General features: G+C 52.4%; 8 protein-coding genes across 8 annotated transcripts; 5 read left to right on the forward strand and 3 right to left on the reverse strand.

Moving 5' to 3' along the window:
- Positions 1-1635: 1635 nt before the first annotated feature.
- Positions 1636-2247, forward strand: J4E84_003999 (uncharacterized protein; the record flags this gene model as incomplete). The annotated part of the gene is made up of 3 exons (XM_049386608.1): positions 1636-1731; positions 1782-2003; positions 2059-2247. The coding sequence occupies 3 exons, from the start codon at positions 1636-1638 to the stop codon at positions 2245-2247; spliced, it is 507 nt and encodes a 168-aa protein (XP_049245378.1).
- Positions 2248-2656: 409 nt separating this feature from the next.
- Positions 2657-3283, forward strand: J4E84_004000 (uncharacterized protein; the record flags this gene model as incomplete). The annotated part of the gene is made up of 3 exons (XM_049386609.1): positions 2657-2783; positions 2835-3028; positions 3086-3283. 3 exons carry the CDS (start codon positions 2657-2659, stop codon positions 3281-3283), a joined length of 519 nt encoding a protein of 172 aa, XP_049245379.1.
- A 1758-nt stretch (positions 3284-5041) lies between these two features.
- On the forward strand, positions 5042-6477 carry J4E84_004001 (uncharacterized protein; the record flags this gene model as incomplete). Its single annotated transcript, XM_049386610.1, has 2 exons — positions 5042-6023; positions 6086-6477. 2 exons carry the CDS (start codon positions 5042-5044, stop codon positions 6475-6477), a joined length of 1374 nt encoding a protein of 457 aa, XP_049245380.1.
- A 632-nt stretch (positions 6478-7109) lies between these two features.
- On the reverse strand, positions 7110-7542 carry SNU13 (RNA binding protein snu13; the record flags this gene model as incomplete). Its single annotated transcript, XM_049386611.1, has 2 exons — positions 7110-7399; positions 7452-7542. The coding sequence occupies 2 exons, from the start codon at positions 7540-7542 to the stop codon at positions 7110-7112; spliced, it is 381 nt and encodes a 126-aa protein (XP_049245381.1).
- Positions 7543-8307: 765 nt separating this feature from the next.
- Positions 8308-8852, forward strand: VMA3 (H(+)-transporting V0 sector ATPase subunit c; the record flags this gene model as incomplete). The annotated part of the gene is made up of 3 exons (XM_049386612.1): positions 8308-8422; positions 8483-8743; positions 8791-8852. The coding sequence occupies 3 exons, from the start codon at positions 8308-8310 to the stop codon at positions 8850-8852; spliced, it is 438 nt and encodes a 145-aa protein (XP_049245382.1).
- A 2313-nt stretch (positions 8853-11165) lies between these two features.
- Positions 11166-12544, reverse strand: J4E84_004004 (uncharacterized protein; the record flags this gene model as incomplete). The annotated part of the gene is made up of 2 exons (XM_049386613.1): positions 11166-11954; positions 11990-12544. 2 exons carry the CDS (start codon positions 12542-12544, stop codon positions 11166-11168), a joined length of 1344 nt encoding a protein of 447 aa, XP_049245383.1.
- A 603-nt stretch (positions 12545-13147) lies between these two features.
- Positions 13148-14012, forward strand: J4E84_004005 (uncharacterized protein; the record flags this gene model as incomplete). The annotated part of the gene is made up of 2 exons (XM_049386614.1): positions 13148-13489; positions 13563-14012. 2 exons carry the CDS (start codon positions 13148-13150, stop codon positions 14010-14012), a joined length of 792 nt encoding a protein of 263 aa, XP_049245384.1.
- A 386-nt stretch (positions 14013-14398) lies between these two features.
- Positions 14399-16339, reverse strand: J4E84_004006 (uncharacterized protein; the record flags this gene model as incomplete). Its single annotated transcript, XM_049386615.1, has 3 exons — positions 14399-15460; positions 15510-16033; positions 16084-16339. The coding sequence occupies 3 exons, from the start codon at positions 16337-16339 to the stop codon at positions 14399-14401; spliced, it is 1842 nt and encodes a 613-aa protein (XP_049245385.1).
- Between the last annotated feature and the right edge of the window lie 343 nt (positions 16340-16682).

Here is a 16682-nt window from a genome sequence, read left to right on the forward strand (position 1 = left end):
ATACCTCAACAGGCGGCGATCCAGGCTGGCTTGACTGCGGCCCGGGTCGTGACATTCTGCATTTCGACCAAGATGAACGGTATTTAGAACCAGCCCAGGAATGCGACTGGAGAGAGAAGGCATGGGATCATCGCGGTTTCTTCGTGGATACTTAGGCTCGTCTATCAATAAGACGTTGTGCTCGAGGATGGCTGAGGCTGAAACATGCGCACAGCGCAGAGCGGAGATACTCTACATTGTGCGAAGGAATGCATGCATATGCCGCTCAGTCTCTCCTCCGTTTACTACAGTGCAATGTCTTCATACTTCCATACTACGTTTACCATTACTAGTGAAAGACCCTGTGTTTGTTTGCAACATTCCTTTGTCTCCCGCAAACGCTCGACCGCTGCTCTTCACAGCTCACCGCTTCTCTACCCCACTTTGAAGACTGATTACTTCAAGTCATCGACAAGCATTTAATCCACATCAAAGCTTCTCATCCAGCTCTCTTCCTCTAATCAGCGAAACACAAGACCCAGATCAACTTCCAATTCGCCATGCTCAACTGGCTTACTTCACTTGTCTGGCTACTTGCCTGCTTAAGCCTTGTATTAGCAGTGCCTGTCGACACGCCTGCCGGTAATGTCACATCTATAGCAAGGCGCAATACTGCGAGTGTATGTTTATTAGCCCTTTTGATACAATTTTGTAGCACTCTTGCTAATAAAGCTGACTACGCACTTCAGTATCCGTACTCCCTCCAGCTCATCCTAAGTAAATTCCCTGTTCGCCGATACAACTGGTTCATCTTCCAGGGACCCCAAGGAATCGCAGTGGATCCTTGCCTGGACCCTAAAGATGATCCAAACTTCGAGCGGGTCTACTTCGGAAGGGAACTCGCGGGCAAGGAGGACGACATCGCCCATCCGCCGTTTCCCCCTCTCAGTGTAAGTGGAATATTCTTAAACTCTTTGCTGAGTATCGCATGCTAACTCGCACTCTCTTATAGGTATACGCTGACATCGAGTATTCCGAAGACTGCCATTACATTGGTAGCGGCGTCGACGCTGGTCAGTTTCGATGCGGAGATTACTACATCATCGATTGTGCGAAAGACCCGCGCTACAACGAGGCAACCTTCAGATGTCCGGATGGTCGGGAATATCACCGCGGATATAACTGCGAGTTCTGAGGAGGCAGGCTAGATGGACCCGGGCTGATGGCAAGCGTATGTAAGGGTTAACCGTATGGTTCAAGTAGGCTTATCTAAGTGGTCATTTCACCCAACGTATGCACGTACGGTGAGGAATGCACTCGTCCTCAAGCAATATATTCGTCCTCAAGTAATGTATTTGTCCTTAAGAAATGTCCTCTTCCTCAAGAAGTGTAAGCGTGGAGATGGGCTCCCATGCGTATTCTGACGCGTTATCCGCCCTCTGACCATATCTTAGCGACTGCCGTTTGCTTCATCTGAGACTAACTGCAATCGGCTCCACACACGTGCTACTCTTGCGCGGTTGCCTACTTAACGCACTCACTTCTCACCACGAGCTTGTCGAGATATCGAGCTCCAGCGCCAATTCAGAATATCGCGTCTCTGTCCATACACACTTCATCAACTCGACAGAGCCTGCCTACGAATCAATAGCAACTATGTCCTCCTTAGTCACCTACCTCGTGTGGCTCTTCGTCGGCCTCGGCTTCGTTCTTGCCGCACCCGCTGAGCAGTTTGCAGACCACCCCACTGCCGTGAGTGCGCGATGGTGTTGAAGTCAAGCATTGTACTGACTGCGTTCAAGGGCCAGGGTCCGTATCCGTACTCCCTCCAGATCCAAGTCGAGGAGGTAGACACCAAGTACTACGTGTGGGACATCTTCCAAGGACCTAGCGGCGTAGCCGTAAACCCTTGTGGAGACACTCGCTTCGAGAAGGTCTATCACGGCGAGCCTGGATGGCACACCAACAAGCCAGACATGGACAGCCCTCCTTACCCTCAGAACTACTTGCCGTTCGTCCCCGAGGTGAGTTGGCTGCTATCCTTAGACGCGCACCGTACATGCACTGACTCACTTCTAGTTCGAGGTCCCAATCGAGTACGGCAACCGCGGCGACTGTGCCTACCACGCCACTGGCAAGGATGCGGGCCAGTTCCGTTGCGGCGACTACTACATAATCGACTGCGCCAAGGACCCTCGATATGGACAACAAGTTTCCTGCGGTAACCCGCGTCCACGCTACGCTGTGGCCTGGTACTGCGAGTTCTAGAGGTTGGATAAAGAACCTGATGAAGAGCGATCGTGAGGGTGGGCAAGGCGCAGCTTGAGGTGTGACTACAAGTCTCCTGCCTCCTATAGATATGGGAATACTGAGCCATTCTACGTAGAACCAATGAATGTATGAAGAACGCTCTCATTATCGCTCTCGGTCTCGCTCTAATCACCCTGTACGTCAAAGCGCGAAGACCTGTCGCCTAACTTGGTCGTTTGCACGTCCCCTTCCGCCCGCCTTTTTGCCTGCCTTAATTTTGCCCACTAGAGCCGTCAGGTGCTCGCTTCTTAGCCAAGAGATCATAGAATATATATGTAGCTCACAATGGCTCTCGCTCAGCCTCTATCCCTAACACAAAGCTTATCCTGAAGACCTGGACGAAACGCACAACAATATCCCCCTCAACATGCTCGCGTGGCTCACCCTCCTCATGGGCCTTTCCATCAGTCTACTGTTCGGCGCGACCACTGCAACATCTGCCCAGTTCTTGAGCCCCGAGGCGCAGGCTAATCGCACCGCACATGGTCTGGTACGTATGCATTATGTTCTGGGACGCGGTGCTCTACTGACCTTATGTTAGCAAGCTGATGTGTTCACAAATTCGGTTCAGATTATCCTTGAGCGTTACTCGATTGCGGACTTCTACTGGTCGTTGTATCTAGGTCCTTATGGTGTGAAGATGAATGCCTGCAAACCAGGAGACTTCAAGCTCGGCTCGCAGATAGGTGATTTCGACTACGATCGCAACGACATCGACAACCCCCCAAACCCACCCGCGGTAAGTGAATTCATCGATTGCAGCTTGGAATTGCACATGAAACTGACCACAGCGTAGACGGAGCTACCAGTTCCCGAGTGGATGGGCCGCAAGGACTGCAACTGGAAGACCAACGGTCACGGTGATGTCGGTCAGTTCGTATGTGGCGACTGGATGATCTACGACTGTGAGCGAGATGCGAGTTGGAACGATGGAGCGATCTCATGTACCGGCCAAGGTTGGTCGTACCATCGGGGATACGCCTGCAATTTCTAGGCTGGGGTACTTCGTGCGCTGCATAACTTGGCAAAAGAGTCTTCTGTCGCTTGAGTAATGTGGTGGACGGTCTTGGGATTGGGATCTTTCTGTCTGCAACAGGGCGGAACATTTGATTTCCTCTTAGAAGCCGGACAGCTGGTTACCATCTTAGATACTTGGTGAATCGAATTGGGTATCGCTTCCAGATACCTAGGTACGCATGCTTATATTCTACTCGCTTCAAGGTGTGCTAGTGGCCGAAAGAAAGCGCTTCCCTATTTGTTTGCTTGTATGGTCTCGGTGTGTGTTGTTCGTCTCTCGAGGGTGTCACTGCCTACGTGGCAACCAATCGGTTCACTTTCGCTTACAGTACATAAACTCGTCCCGCTGCTCGAGCCAACTCTCCTCTCCCTAACGGCTCTCAAAATCAAGAAGCAAGTAGCACGTTGACTTCTACGCCGTTAGACATGCGGACGCTCGCCACATTGCTTGTCAGCCCAGTCGCCATCTTCCTCGGCACGACTTCTGCTACCCCCGTCAAGTACACCGGCGTACAGAGATCCGAAAATGGTACCGATTGGCGCCCCTCAGTGGGTATCCTGAGTACCAAGATCGACTTCATCACTAAATACGAGGTAGGACTACTACGACTCCTCGGTCCAGATCCTCCTCCTCCGATCCTCCGGTACAGAGTACTATTGGCAAATGTACCAAGGCCCAGCCCTAGTATCCGTGGATCCCTGCGGCTACCCAGACCCCTTCAAGGTCGCGGAGTTTCAAGGGGTGTACCATTACGGACGAGACGCGATTGACAATCCTCCGCAAGCTCCTGCCGTAAGTCATAATATCTCTTGCACAAGCTTATGCCAGATCATAGAGATACGCTGTAGCTGATAGCACATTCTTAGATGGATCTCAAGTTGTTGAAGTGGATGGACCATGATGATTGCGTGTGGAGAACGCAAGGTAACGGAGACGTTGGGCATGTGGTTTGTGGTGATTGGTTGGATATGCCCTGCGAGGTGGATGGGTCGTACAACCAAGGCGTGCTGAACTGCCATGGGAGGTCTTTCCATCGTATGTACGCTTGTAGGTACTAAGCGCGGGTGAACGAGGTGCTGGTTGCAAGCGGGCCAACTTCGGGGTCGCATCAGTAGGGATCTTCCCCAGATTCCATGTCAAATCCTTTGACTTTCGTAGTCACAATTTCACATGTCGTTGCCCATGCTGTCAACCGATTGGTGGCGGACATAAGCTCTGGCTAGTATCTTGGTATTTCCGAATGTCTCCCCGCATCTCATGGATGTTTCCAAGGCTTGAACTGGTCAGACCCACTCATGGCCTTCTTTCCAGAGAGAACGGGAGTCGAATGTGGAGTGATTCAGGTACTTGACAATATAAATAAGCTTTCGCATTCGTCTATGGGTCCCGACGCGGCGGGCGCCAAATTCAGCGCCGAGGCTCCGAACTTGCGTGTGAATGGCCGTACCTGACTGATGGTAGAACTTGGCACTCACGACCAATCGGCACGCCTCTAGTCTGGCTCGTTAATGGGAGGCAACCAATCGGCCAGTCGTTAGTGAACCATGCTCGTGTAGTCCTCGAAATGCTCATGTGACGACATGAAGGGGTTTTGGTACCTAAGGCCAGAGGTTGTTGTTTAGTTTTCTGAACGAGAAGAGGAAGAGATATGCATATAAGGGGGATGTTCTTGCGCACATAGAAGGCATCGCTACCATCGCATTCCCTTACGCATCGCATTCCATTCTACCCAACATGAGGACTTCTGCTATCAAGACGGCGCTTTTTGCGCTGGTCGGACTTGCTGCTGCCGCTCCTAGACCTGGCCTACTTGGTTCACTCCTTGGAGCTGGAGGCAGCGCCCCCATTCCTCCCTCTGATGATCCATTTTACACGCCACCTGCTGGCTTTGAGTCGGCAAAACCTGGTGCCATCCTGAGAAGCCGACCAGTACCCAGCGCCCTTTCGCTATTCCAAACCATCCCTCTTAACTTGCAGGGTGCATGGCAACTGCTGTACAGGACCACCGACTCCCTCGGGAACCCAGTGGCTACAGTCACCACTGTCATGGTACCAAAGAACGCGAATCCCAAGAAACTGCTCTCGTACCAGGTCGCCGAAGACAGCGGTGGTGAAATCAACTGCGCACCGTCTTACACTCTCCAAACCAAGTCCAACACCACATATGCCGGAACCGGAGGCATCGAAGCAGCTCTTATTGCTGCCTCGCTCAACCAAGGCTGGATCGTGAACTCGCCAGATTGGGAAGGACCCAAGTCAACCTTTGTCGCTGGATTCCAAGCAGGCTACGCTACTCTCGATGGTATTCGTGCGGCGCTCGCGTCCGGCGCTACCACCGGCGTTGATTCTTCTGCGAAGGTCCAGATGTGGGGATACAGTGGAGGCGCTCTGGCTTCCGAATGGGCTGCTGAGCTTCAAGCAAACTACGCTCCAGAGATCCCCTTTGTCGGCATGGCCATCGGCGGTGTAACTCCCAACGTTGAAAATGTTTTCAACACCATCAACAAGGGACTCTTCGCTGGTCTTAGTGCTGCCGGCTTCTTGGGCTTGGGAAACGCGTACCCTGATTTCGGAAAGTACGTCCAAGACAGCCTCAAGCCAGAGAAGGCTGATGCTTTCAACCAAGCTGGTCGCCAGTGCTTCTACGCCGACGTCAAGACGTACGCGGGACAGGACGTCTTCACGTACTTCAAGCAAGGACAAGCGGTCTTCGATGGTATGTACCCGTTCTGGGAGACGTTAATCCTGACAATGACACTGACTTACAAATGTTCACAGACCCTATCGCGGAAAACACCATCAGGACCGGTGCGACCATGGGTCTTCACGGCACTCCATCCATGCCGATCTTCGTATACAAGGCCGTCAAGGACGAGATCTCGCCCATCGCTGACACTGATGCGCTCGTGGACCAATTCTGCAAGGCGGGCGTTTCCATCACATACGTCCGAGACTCTTTCGGCGAGCACTTCACCCAGGCGGCGACCAGCACCGGTGATGTTCTCAACTACCTCACCGACAGATTCAACGGTGTTCCCATCTCGGGCTGCAGCATCCGCAACGAGTTCTTGGATCTTCTCGATGCTGGCTCCCCTGGAAAGCTTGGTATTTCGCTTGTCATGGTTCTTCTGAACGCCTTAGGTGTTCCGCTTGGCCCTAACCACTTCTAGTGGTAGTCTATGGGCAGAAGAAGGATGGGAGTCGATGTACATAGTTGTGGTATCTTCTTCAGGTAGCGGTAAAACTCGTTCGTAGAATTACTCGCTAGCATCTCGCAGTTGAGTAGCAGTAGAGTCTTTCACCAATGTTAAGAGAGTAATCTGTCAGCAACACACCGCTCCGTTCAGATCATATCGGTGTACTCTTTGTGAAGTGCCGATGTTCCATTGATGGTCAAAAGTACTGCCATCATGATCGCCTTGGTCACGGCTGAGACTCAGTGCGGTGGATAAATTGAGTTAGCGGCGTTGTTGGCGAATGGCTGGGTATGTGGCTTTTAGACCTAGCCCGAAATCGGTCGTCGTATGGTCAACGCCGAGATAGGTGGTACCTAGACATGTTAACAGCCGGGATATCGCGCAGTTCAGTGCACCAAGAAAGTATGTATATCAATAGTTCAGATTTGGCAGAGTCGATGCCGACTTGCGCTCGGCATTTCATTCTCGGTCTACGTACAGAGACCATGGGCATATTCCATCCCAGGCCTCTGCCATCTTGTCCCTACGTAGACCTTCCAGTATTGCGAAACCAGTTTCCAACTCTTGCATTCTCTTTTGCGCATGTAGCGACCGTATAGATCAATTTAGATCTGGAGGCGCTCGACCTTGTCCTTGAGGGTGCGGATCTGGCCCATGAGGTCGGAAGCCTCGTTGGTGGTGATGCTAGCAGCGATGACGGGCCTTGCGACACCGCAGGCGCGGCCGAGAGCCATCTTGGAGGGGACGTAGACGTAGGGAACGTTCTTGTCCTCGCAGAGAAGAGGCAAGTGGAGGAGGATAGCGAGCGGGGAGGTGTCGGCCGCGAGGATGATCAACTCGCTGATACCACGGTTGAGTGTCTTGGTGGCCTCGTTGGCTCCCTTCTTGAGTTGGCCTAGGTTCACGAAGTCAGTCTTTGTCTCACATGCGGTTCGCACATCTCTTACGGTAGTGGGTAGCCTGCTGAACGAGGTCGAGGATCTCCTGGGAGAGAGCTTGGTCGGCTTGGGGCCAGGCGGCGCTGTTGTCTTCGGCCATCTTGTTGGAGGTGGAGGTGGAGGTGTGGTAGGTGGAAGGGTTCACTGCTAAAGCTCGTCCGAATGAGGATTCCTGTAATGTGTTAGCTATGCGACGCAGGTGTGAATATGCGACTGAAGCTCGTGTGAACGGTTGACGTTGTCGGTGAACGACGAGTGTCGAGTTATCGAAAAAGAAATAGCTAGGCGACTTACACTGCTTGCTCGCCCGGGATAAATTTGTGGTGGAGTTGCGGTGGTTTGGAAAATCGAGAAAATCAAAAAGTTCGTAGCTGGGATTATTACTTGGCACACCTCACGTGTGGCGCTAGTGACGAACTAGGTATAGGGCAAAACCGAGCGACGTCCAGCTCTTCGCCAACCATCGTCACCACTCCTCGACATCACAACCGCCCCCGTCGCCGCATCCACGACTCCCGTCCATCTCAATAAAGATCTCGACACCCTTCTAGACGTCTCGTCGAATACATACATCACCGCAAAGATGGTCTCCGAACTTTGGTGAGTGAACACGGAGCTCCCTTGTTGAGCATGCAGATAGCTCCAGCTTGCCTCTCTGGAGATAAGCTGGGCATGCGACTGTTGCATGAGCATCGGAGGAGCTTCTCCGTTATCACCTCATACGTACAATAGCTAACATGATGGATGCAGCCCCGTCTATGCCGTAAGTCCTCGGACCAACCTCCGCTTCGCCTCCCGACGCGACAGCACCGCGTCGACCCGTCCATCGTCATAGCTAATAAACAACTAGCCCTTCTTCGGCGCGATGGGCTGCACGTCAGCTATCGTCTTCGCCTGCTTTGGCGCGGCTTACGGAACCGCGAAGGCCGGTGTTGGTGTGTCAGCCATGGGTGTCCTCCGCCCTGACCTGATCGTCAAGAGTACGTGATGAACCGCTCGCCAGATGTCGCAATGTCCAGCACGCAGCTAACACACTTCAGACATTATTCCCGTTGTCATGGCGGGTATTATTGGTATCTACGGTCTCGTCGTGTCCGTCCTGATTTCCAACGGTCTCTCGCAAGAGTCTTCGCTCTTCGCCAACTTCATCCAGCTCGGTGCCGGTCTCGCCGTCGGTCTGTCCGGTATGGCCGCTGGTTTCGCCATCGGTATTGTCGGTGACGCTGGTGTACGAGGAACTGCCCAACAGCCCAGGTTGTTCGTCGGAATGATCTTGATTCTCATTTTCGCCGAAGTTTTGGGTACGTCGCTCGAAACTCAACAAGAAGCTTGCACTAACACATGCCAGGTCTTTACGGACTCATTGTTGCCCTGCTCATGAACTCCAAGGCTAGCGACGCTCACTGCTAGACGATTACGTACGTTCGATTGCAGATACGACAACACAGAACTGCAACACTCAAGCAACGGCATCGATACGCAAAGTCGTTCAGCAATCTACGCATATGACGCGCAATACCCACATGCGCGGCATGTCTCACGTCTCCATGTATTATTCGAACGGACGGACAACGAGGGCTTCGAAGTTGGGAAGCGAGTTGGTAAATAATGGCATCGGTCGAGGTGCACTTGCGATCCATTTGACGGCGTGTATTTTAGGGTCTCATCAATTTCATTCTGCGCTTGTAAACGAAATGCATTGGTTTCATTTAGACATTCTGCGCCTTGATCTTGCTTATACTCTGACTGACGTGAGATAGCCGTGCGCATGTTATCAAGTGATGCGATTACAACTCCATGCCACTCTCACGGCTGCAGGACGACCTTCGGATCATCGCGACCATACGAACGTCCCGGCGTTCCTGCTAGCTCTGCTGGCTCCCTACACCCCATCTCTACGGCTGCATTCCCGCCATACAGTTCGCTGGGCGCCACCGAAGGATAATGTTGCGCTTCCAGATTTTTCTCGTCGATAGCGCTGGGCGACAGCTCCACTGTCGCAGCCTGCTCCTGACGTCTTTTTCTCTTCAGCTTCCATGCTAACAGAGTAACAAGTACTGCCAATATAGCTATCGATCCTGCACCGACACCGATTCCTGCGCGCGCACCAACACTGAGCGTCTGCGACGTGGTCGAATTGTCTGATCTTGAGGAGGCTGGATCTGCGCTGTTGCTTGGCGATGAGTGTGGGACAGGTGGTGATGCGCTCGCGTTCGATGACGCTGAAGCGTCTGATGTTGGCGCGGATGTTGCAGATGTCAATGTCCATGACGAAGTCGAAGATGCAGTCTCGCCCACGGTCGGTGCCAGTGTAAACCGCTTCGTTTCATCACTACAACAGCTCGGATTTCCACAACACCAACTATTCTCCCCACACTTCCTCACCGGCGCGTTCTCGTCCTGCCACTACAGCCCATCAGCACCACCAACCATGGTCCAGCATAGAGTACTTCACTCACCGTACTATTATTACAAACACTCCCCAAGCACTCCGCACTTTGCCACGTCGGATCCGTACACCCATTTCGCCACCATAACTTCACGTTTGCGTTCGTTCCATCGAAAGCTTCGTAGTTCTGACATAGGCCGTTGCTTTCACATACATCGTCGGCGACGTTTGTTTGGCCCGCGCCTTGATGGTTGGTGCCGCAGCAGAAAGAGTGGCGGTCAGGTTCGCTGAGGCAGGGTTGGTAGGATATATCGGTTATTGGGCTGCCGTCGCGGTTGAAGCAGGTGCGGTTTGTGGATGCCATGGGGGATCGCGGATGGTGTTTAGGTTTGATTTGACGAGAAGAGAAGAGGCGGATGACGAGAAGAAAGGGCGGAAGTGGTCGCAATAACGTGTATTCTTCATCCTTGCTGTGTTATGATGTATTCGTTGCTCTGCAAGGGGCTCAATTTCACGACTTACCCTCTCACGGGAGCGCAGCCACTGTGCATAACCGCCGGAAGTTTGGTCTCAGCATATGCGGCTCGCCATTGGATTGTTCGTCTGGTCTTCAATTCTGTTTCCCTCCCATGCTCTCACGTTCCTGCTATGCGGCGTAGTGCTTGCTTGAAGTCCATGGGGCTCTTTTCATACTGAGATCTGCATTTTAGTATCCGGGTGATCAAGCAAAGACTAGATCGTTAAGAAGCAAGATACAAGGTTTTGGTTACCCATACTATTATCTTCTCGCGTCGCACTGTTCCTGCATCGATCCAAGTCCAATAGAGTGCACCCGCAGACGGTTGGGGCGGGAACCAAGAGCAGACTAGCGTGATTGACCAACATCACGAAGGGCTCCTCCTTGCTTTGCGCAGATCATCAACACACCATGATGTATTAACAGCAATGCGCCTACCAATCGATTTGTTGATTGATGATGAATTAGGAGACTTCGAGTGCTGCTTGCGTCGTAGATGACCTTATGACGCTGGATCGGGCTAGCTCCTTGGCGATCTTGTCTCCATCCCGCAGCCGCAGGAGTGTCCTCGCTATAACCATCGTCTTTCATCCCAGTACGACTCACCCACACCGTCGCGCGCCCGCATGCAACGACACTCGCTTTAGAAGACATCGACTGGACAAGAATCACACGCGGAGCAAGGGCATCACACGATGGATGTCAGATTCGTTAAGTATTAACAGCCATAAGAAGAAGACAGACTCCGCAAGCACCAGTAACAGTGGCTGGCCCGTGCCGCACATTTCACAAGGCCAGATTCGCACGTTGTCGACACTCAGAGGCCTGTAGCTTGGAGCCCATACTCTAGCTCGGGGTACTCCTTCTTCAGATACCGGACCATTTCATCATCATGATACTTCCAATTCGATCCTATGGGCGGTACAAACCCTTCAATCAGCGCCATTCGTGGTGACTCGAGGTTCAGATGCCGACCGGTGAATATCTGGCCCAGTCGCTGAGGTTGCTGAGCTGTCGGTAGGCGATGTAAAGACACTATCGTAAGATTTCTGAAAAAGATATCGAGCTGACAAGCGATGCCACGAGGAAGGATATACTGGTGTTTTAGTGAGGGCGCGCTGACGATAGAGACATCGACGTTGTAGTGGCTGAAACAGTCGCGGTCTATCGCGCCGTACATGGTTAGCCTGAACGTAGCAGACTCGACCAGGTAATTGGGATATGGCGGTACGGAATCTAGTCCAGAAGTGTTGAGTGCGATGACCCAGCTACTGGTATCTCCGACACGACGCTGGGAGAGCAGGGTGTTCCTTTCTTTCTCCTCCAAGGCGTCTTGACGTTTCAGAGGGAACATGTCGAGGCCTAACGATTCTGTGTCGACCCATTCGGAAGTGGTCAATTTTGTGGGGTGTCGTAAAAGATAACCCCTCTTGTCTATGAATGTCTCATGTGGAAAGACAGAATAGGCGCGATTCCAGGTGATAAGGTTGCTCAGAGAGGTCGATGAGGGCAGTAGCGCTTCGAGAACCGGAATCTCTCCTTCCACGATATTGACTTCGCTACACTTTCCATCGGAACTGATTCGACTCATTGTCACTCGAAGCTTCTGGGAGGGGTTAGCGAGACACGCGTGGATCATACGAAGTAGCCGAGCGCATTCGAACTTACTGAAAGCTCTTTATCCTTGGGCGTGGGAGTATCGAGACGTTCATAACCATCTTTCTCGAGGAAGGTGCGTAATGCATCAGCATTGGAGCCTTTCTGAACAAGGAGGCTATACAGCCCAATTTTACCGCCAGTCTTTACGACCGGCTTTCTCGCCATGAATTCGTATGCGAAATTTCGTCCTATGAGGACGTTATGTCGGGCTTGAAGAGCGCGGAACTCGATGGGAGAAGTGACGAAGTGCTTCAACCGGTCGTTGATGTTGAATTGAGTGCGCTCCACCAGCTTGACGAAGCCCATGAAAGGCTTTGTGGTCTTACTGAGCGAAATGACGTCGGCTATGTCGAGTTGCGCGAAGACGGCATCCTGGACTGGAGCATATCGAGTCAGTAAGTCCACAATCGGAGGTGTTTTCTTCGGTTGCCACCATGACTTGACTAGCTTGAACAGACTCTTATCCCTAAGAGATACGCCAGCCAGGGAAAAGATGAAGATGATCATGGGAGTCAAACAAGAAATGAAGGAGAACATATTGGAGACTTTCGACGTTGAGTTGCTCGTGGAGGAAGGTTGAGCGACAATTGGTGTAGAGTGTATACTGAGATGATCAGGGGCTTCTATATACAGGAGGGGAGTCTGAGCAGGAGCTGTGGCCTACCAGGCGCAACATCCTTGCCACTATATTCACTACGCAGCTCTTTCCTCCGATTCGAGAACCAACAATCCAAGAACAAGAGTGAAGAAGGGTGCTTACCGAGTATACAATGACGCGTTTTACCTTGAGCGACATCGCTACCAAGACAAACGCGATACTCCATCTACATGACCAAAGGCAAACGCAAACTGCGTCAAAGACGTCACAAGTACACTATCCCCTCATCTTCTCTCACCAAACACGAAGTCACGCTGGAAAGCAAGCGTCTCTCACCTCGGGAATTGCTCCACCCACAGAGATATAAAGTCGTCTCCCTCCGCGCCTTCCCTCCTCCTTTCTCTTCCTATCAACATAGACATTGAGGCAACTTCGGCAATATCCAGACTCTACTATATCTGATTCACTTCCTTCAATTCGAACCAACTTCTATATATCCTTTCCAACCTTAACTTACCAATTTCAACATCAACATCAACACCATGTCCAGTCCTCCAGGAAACCAGCCTTCCAGGCGCGGCGGCGCTTCCTCATCTGGTAGCCCATACAACGCTCCTCGCCACGGTCGAATCCCCTCCCGCACTGGAATCGAGCCCCTGTCCCCGCCTCAAGCCCAGCAGCCTTCTATGCCCAACCACCGCGCTCCACCAACAGTCCACCATCTTCGGGAAGAAGAGCCAAACCCCCTCCAACGCTGGAACGGCTCTTCTGTAAGCCCCTTCATGCGCTGGGCCTACGCGGTTACCGATGCCCGAGGTGCCGTTCGTCCAAACTACAACTACGATCCGGATATGAACAACGCCATTTACTTGAGCGAGACAATCGTAAGTACCCTTTCACTTCCTCTCCACCCGCACGCACACCTCTAGCAAGCCTCATACTAACACCACCCCACAGGACGACTTCGACCGCAATCCCTCCCTCGTCCACGAACTCGTCCTCCGCATCGCGAACCCAGACCTCGGCCACCCCTCCATGGACTGGATCCGCGCCAACCGTTCTCTCGTCGACATCTTACTTTACCGCCACTACCAGCGCTACGGCGGTCTGATGTTACCCCCGACGGCGGCAGCGCTCCAAGCCATGCAGCAGCACGAGGCCGCCATCGCTGCCGCTAGAGCCGCCGGTGTACATCCAGACAACTATCCACACATCATGTTCCCGGCCTTTGGTCCGCCGCCGCCGGGAGAGGGCGAGGTGGGCTCGCCTGGAGGGAAGGGAAAGGGGAAGATGACACCGGGGAAGCCGTCTGGATCGCCTCCGGGTAAGGGTAACCCGTTTGGTAGTATCGGAGACAGGGGTGGGTTTGGCCGTGGAGGTCCGAGTGGTGGTGGGGTTTACTACTGAGTAAGTTGTACACCTAGGATATCGTGTGTCGGTTGAGGTTCTCGAAGACCTTTGTGACCTCCTGGCTGCAGTGTAGCACTGCTTTGAAGGATCGCAAAGACTTTAAAGACCTCCTGGCTACTCGACACTACAACTGTTTGGACATTTTTTATGAAGCCTGGCTAACTTCGAGTAGTTCACCCGAGAACGAGATGGCAGGAAGAAATACAAATTATGTACTACAAATATGACTTGAGACGGCTTATTGCTGAGCGTTTATAAGATGGGATGGCGACATAGCTTGAATGAGATGGTTTCATAAATATAGACATGGAGAACTAGAAGTTGAATATTGGAATATCATTCGTATCATTACTATCATCTGACCATTACCAAGCTTTTGATATCTACAACCCACTCTTCTCGTTCTTCTCATCCCTAACACTAAGAGTCTCAACATTCTCCGCATCGCCAATCTCACGGCCGCCCACGTACTTGCTCTCCTTCATGTTGTTCATAGCATCTTCCTGAGCATCTGCCTTGCGGAAGGTGAGGTAGAAACCAATACCACCGAACATGGCAACAACAGCAACGGAACCATAGTTCCATACGAGAAGAGGGTCCTCAGACAGACTGACAAAGGCCTGGCCGAGAGCGGCGGAGACAGCGGAGGTGGAGAGGGCAACGGCTTGAATGGTAGACTTCATGTTGTTGGGTGCCTTGGTGTACGCGTACTCGAGCTTGGTGATGGAAGCGAGAATCTCGGACATACCGATCAGACCGTAGGGGAAGGCTTGGACCCAGACGGAGATGTCGGCGTTGCAGTCTTTGCGTTCCTTGCTGAGAGCGTTGATGTTGCTGCCGCAGGGTGACATCTTGTAGATGTAGTATTGGATGACGCAGGCTGACACCATGGCGAACGAGGAAAGAGCGAAACCAGCGGTGATCTTCTTGATGGGCGAGAGGTTGACACCAGCCTTGCGGAGAGTAGGGTAGACAAAGAAGTCCATGATTGGGATAAGGATGACGATGAAGATGGGGTTCAGCTTCGAGACAATGTCGTTGGGTGTCTTTCCGAGGTTCATGGTGTTGGCTTGGGAGACAAGGTTGTTGGTCATCTGGTTGTATGCGAGCCAGTAGAGGGGGTACCACAAGAAGACCTTGCAAGCGAGGATACCGCGCTTGACTTCATCAACCCAGGCATCGTCGAAGGTCATCCAGTCAGGGACAGTCTGGCCGCTGGCGCGGAGAGCAGTAGGCTTGATCCTGTCCCAGAAACCATCGTCCTTGAATGTGTTCTTGCGGGGCGACTGCTTGATACCGAGACCGATGAGCTTGAAAGCCTTGCCCATGACGGATCCAGTGGGTGGCGAGAGCTTGTAGTGCTTCTTCATCGTGATGAGAATGATGGGGCAGAGGAGGTAGCAGATAGTTGGTAGCGTGTAAGAGAGCCAGAAACCGACGAAATGCTGGATGACGTTAGTGTATGCACGCACTACAGTATGACAGTATACATACCTCTGAGTAAACCATGGCGATGGAACCACAGATAGAACCACAGTTGATCAGGAAGTAAAAGTAGATGTAGATACGCGCAGTGGTAGTGGCGGGGTCGACAATCTCCTTCTGTCCATTCTTCCTGACACGGACGTAGGCCTTTTGATCCTTGTACTGTTCGGCGATGAGTGGAGAGATGTTACTCTTGAAACCACCAGTTCCGAAACCCATAACGACGAGGCCGACAGCGAAGACACCGATGGCGACATTAGGCTTGACGATAACTGCGGGGATAGCAGACATGATCAGAATAATGTGGCCGATAAGAGCGATAAGGTTAGAGTACTGGATGGTTTTGTAACGTCCCCAGTACTCGTCAGCGAGCCAGGCACCACCGAGAGGCGTGATGTAAGACCAGAACTGGTTAAACATGGTGAGACCGGTGGAGGCACGTTGGCCCATGTCCAGAGCACCGGAACTGACGCCCTTCTTCAAGAAACCAGCACCAGTTGTAGAACCAGGAGGCAATGGCTTTTGAATGAAGTCTGGTAACAGTCAGTGTATGCCCAGATATACGAGCTATCAATCAACTTACTGACGAAGACAGCGCTGGTACCGTAGTAACTGAAGCGCTCAACGAATTCAACAGCAGCCACAGTCCATGCTTGCCACGGGATGCGACCAGCAACCCTGGGAAGAGTCGCCCACTCCTCCTCAGTAGGGAAGGGACCCAAGAGGTTGGTGTTCTCATCGAAAGAACCAGTGGAGCTGGTGTCGAGTGGGATAGGGTCCATAGCAGTGGCGCCCTTGGTGATCTCAAGAGACGCCTTGACGTTGGTGTTGGCCGCCATTGTGCTGGAGAGAACTTGAACTAAGTTCAGGTAGAACAAAGGTAACAAGGTACGACCGCGAAATTGAATGCGCGGGCGGTGGAATCAAGTAGACGCAACGGGCGATGAACTTGAGTGCCTGCGGTCCAGACAGGTGTACCATGCCCCTCTTCATATACACCCAAGCAAACTCCAAGACCGAAGCTCTGGACAAGAGTTGCACAAGGGTCGCACGCGACTATCGAGCGTGTCCACTCTCGCCATGGCATTTCGTTCGCTCGGTTCCCGCGTTATCATAGCAACATGCACATAACAGCCATCCAAGACCATGGAACGGCGCCTAGTCCGGTCGGAGGATCATACA

Source organism: Alternaria hordeiaustralica (assembly GCF_023758085.1).
Source record: "Alternaria hordeiaustralica strain BMP 2776 chromosome Unknown scaffold_6, whole genome shotgun sequence".
NCBI lineage: Eukaryota > Fungi > Ascomycota > Dothideomycetes > Pleosporales > Pleosporaceae > Alternaria > Alternaria hordeiaustralica.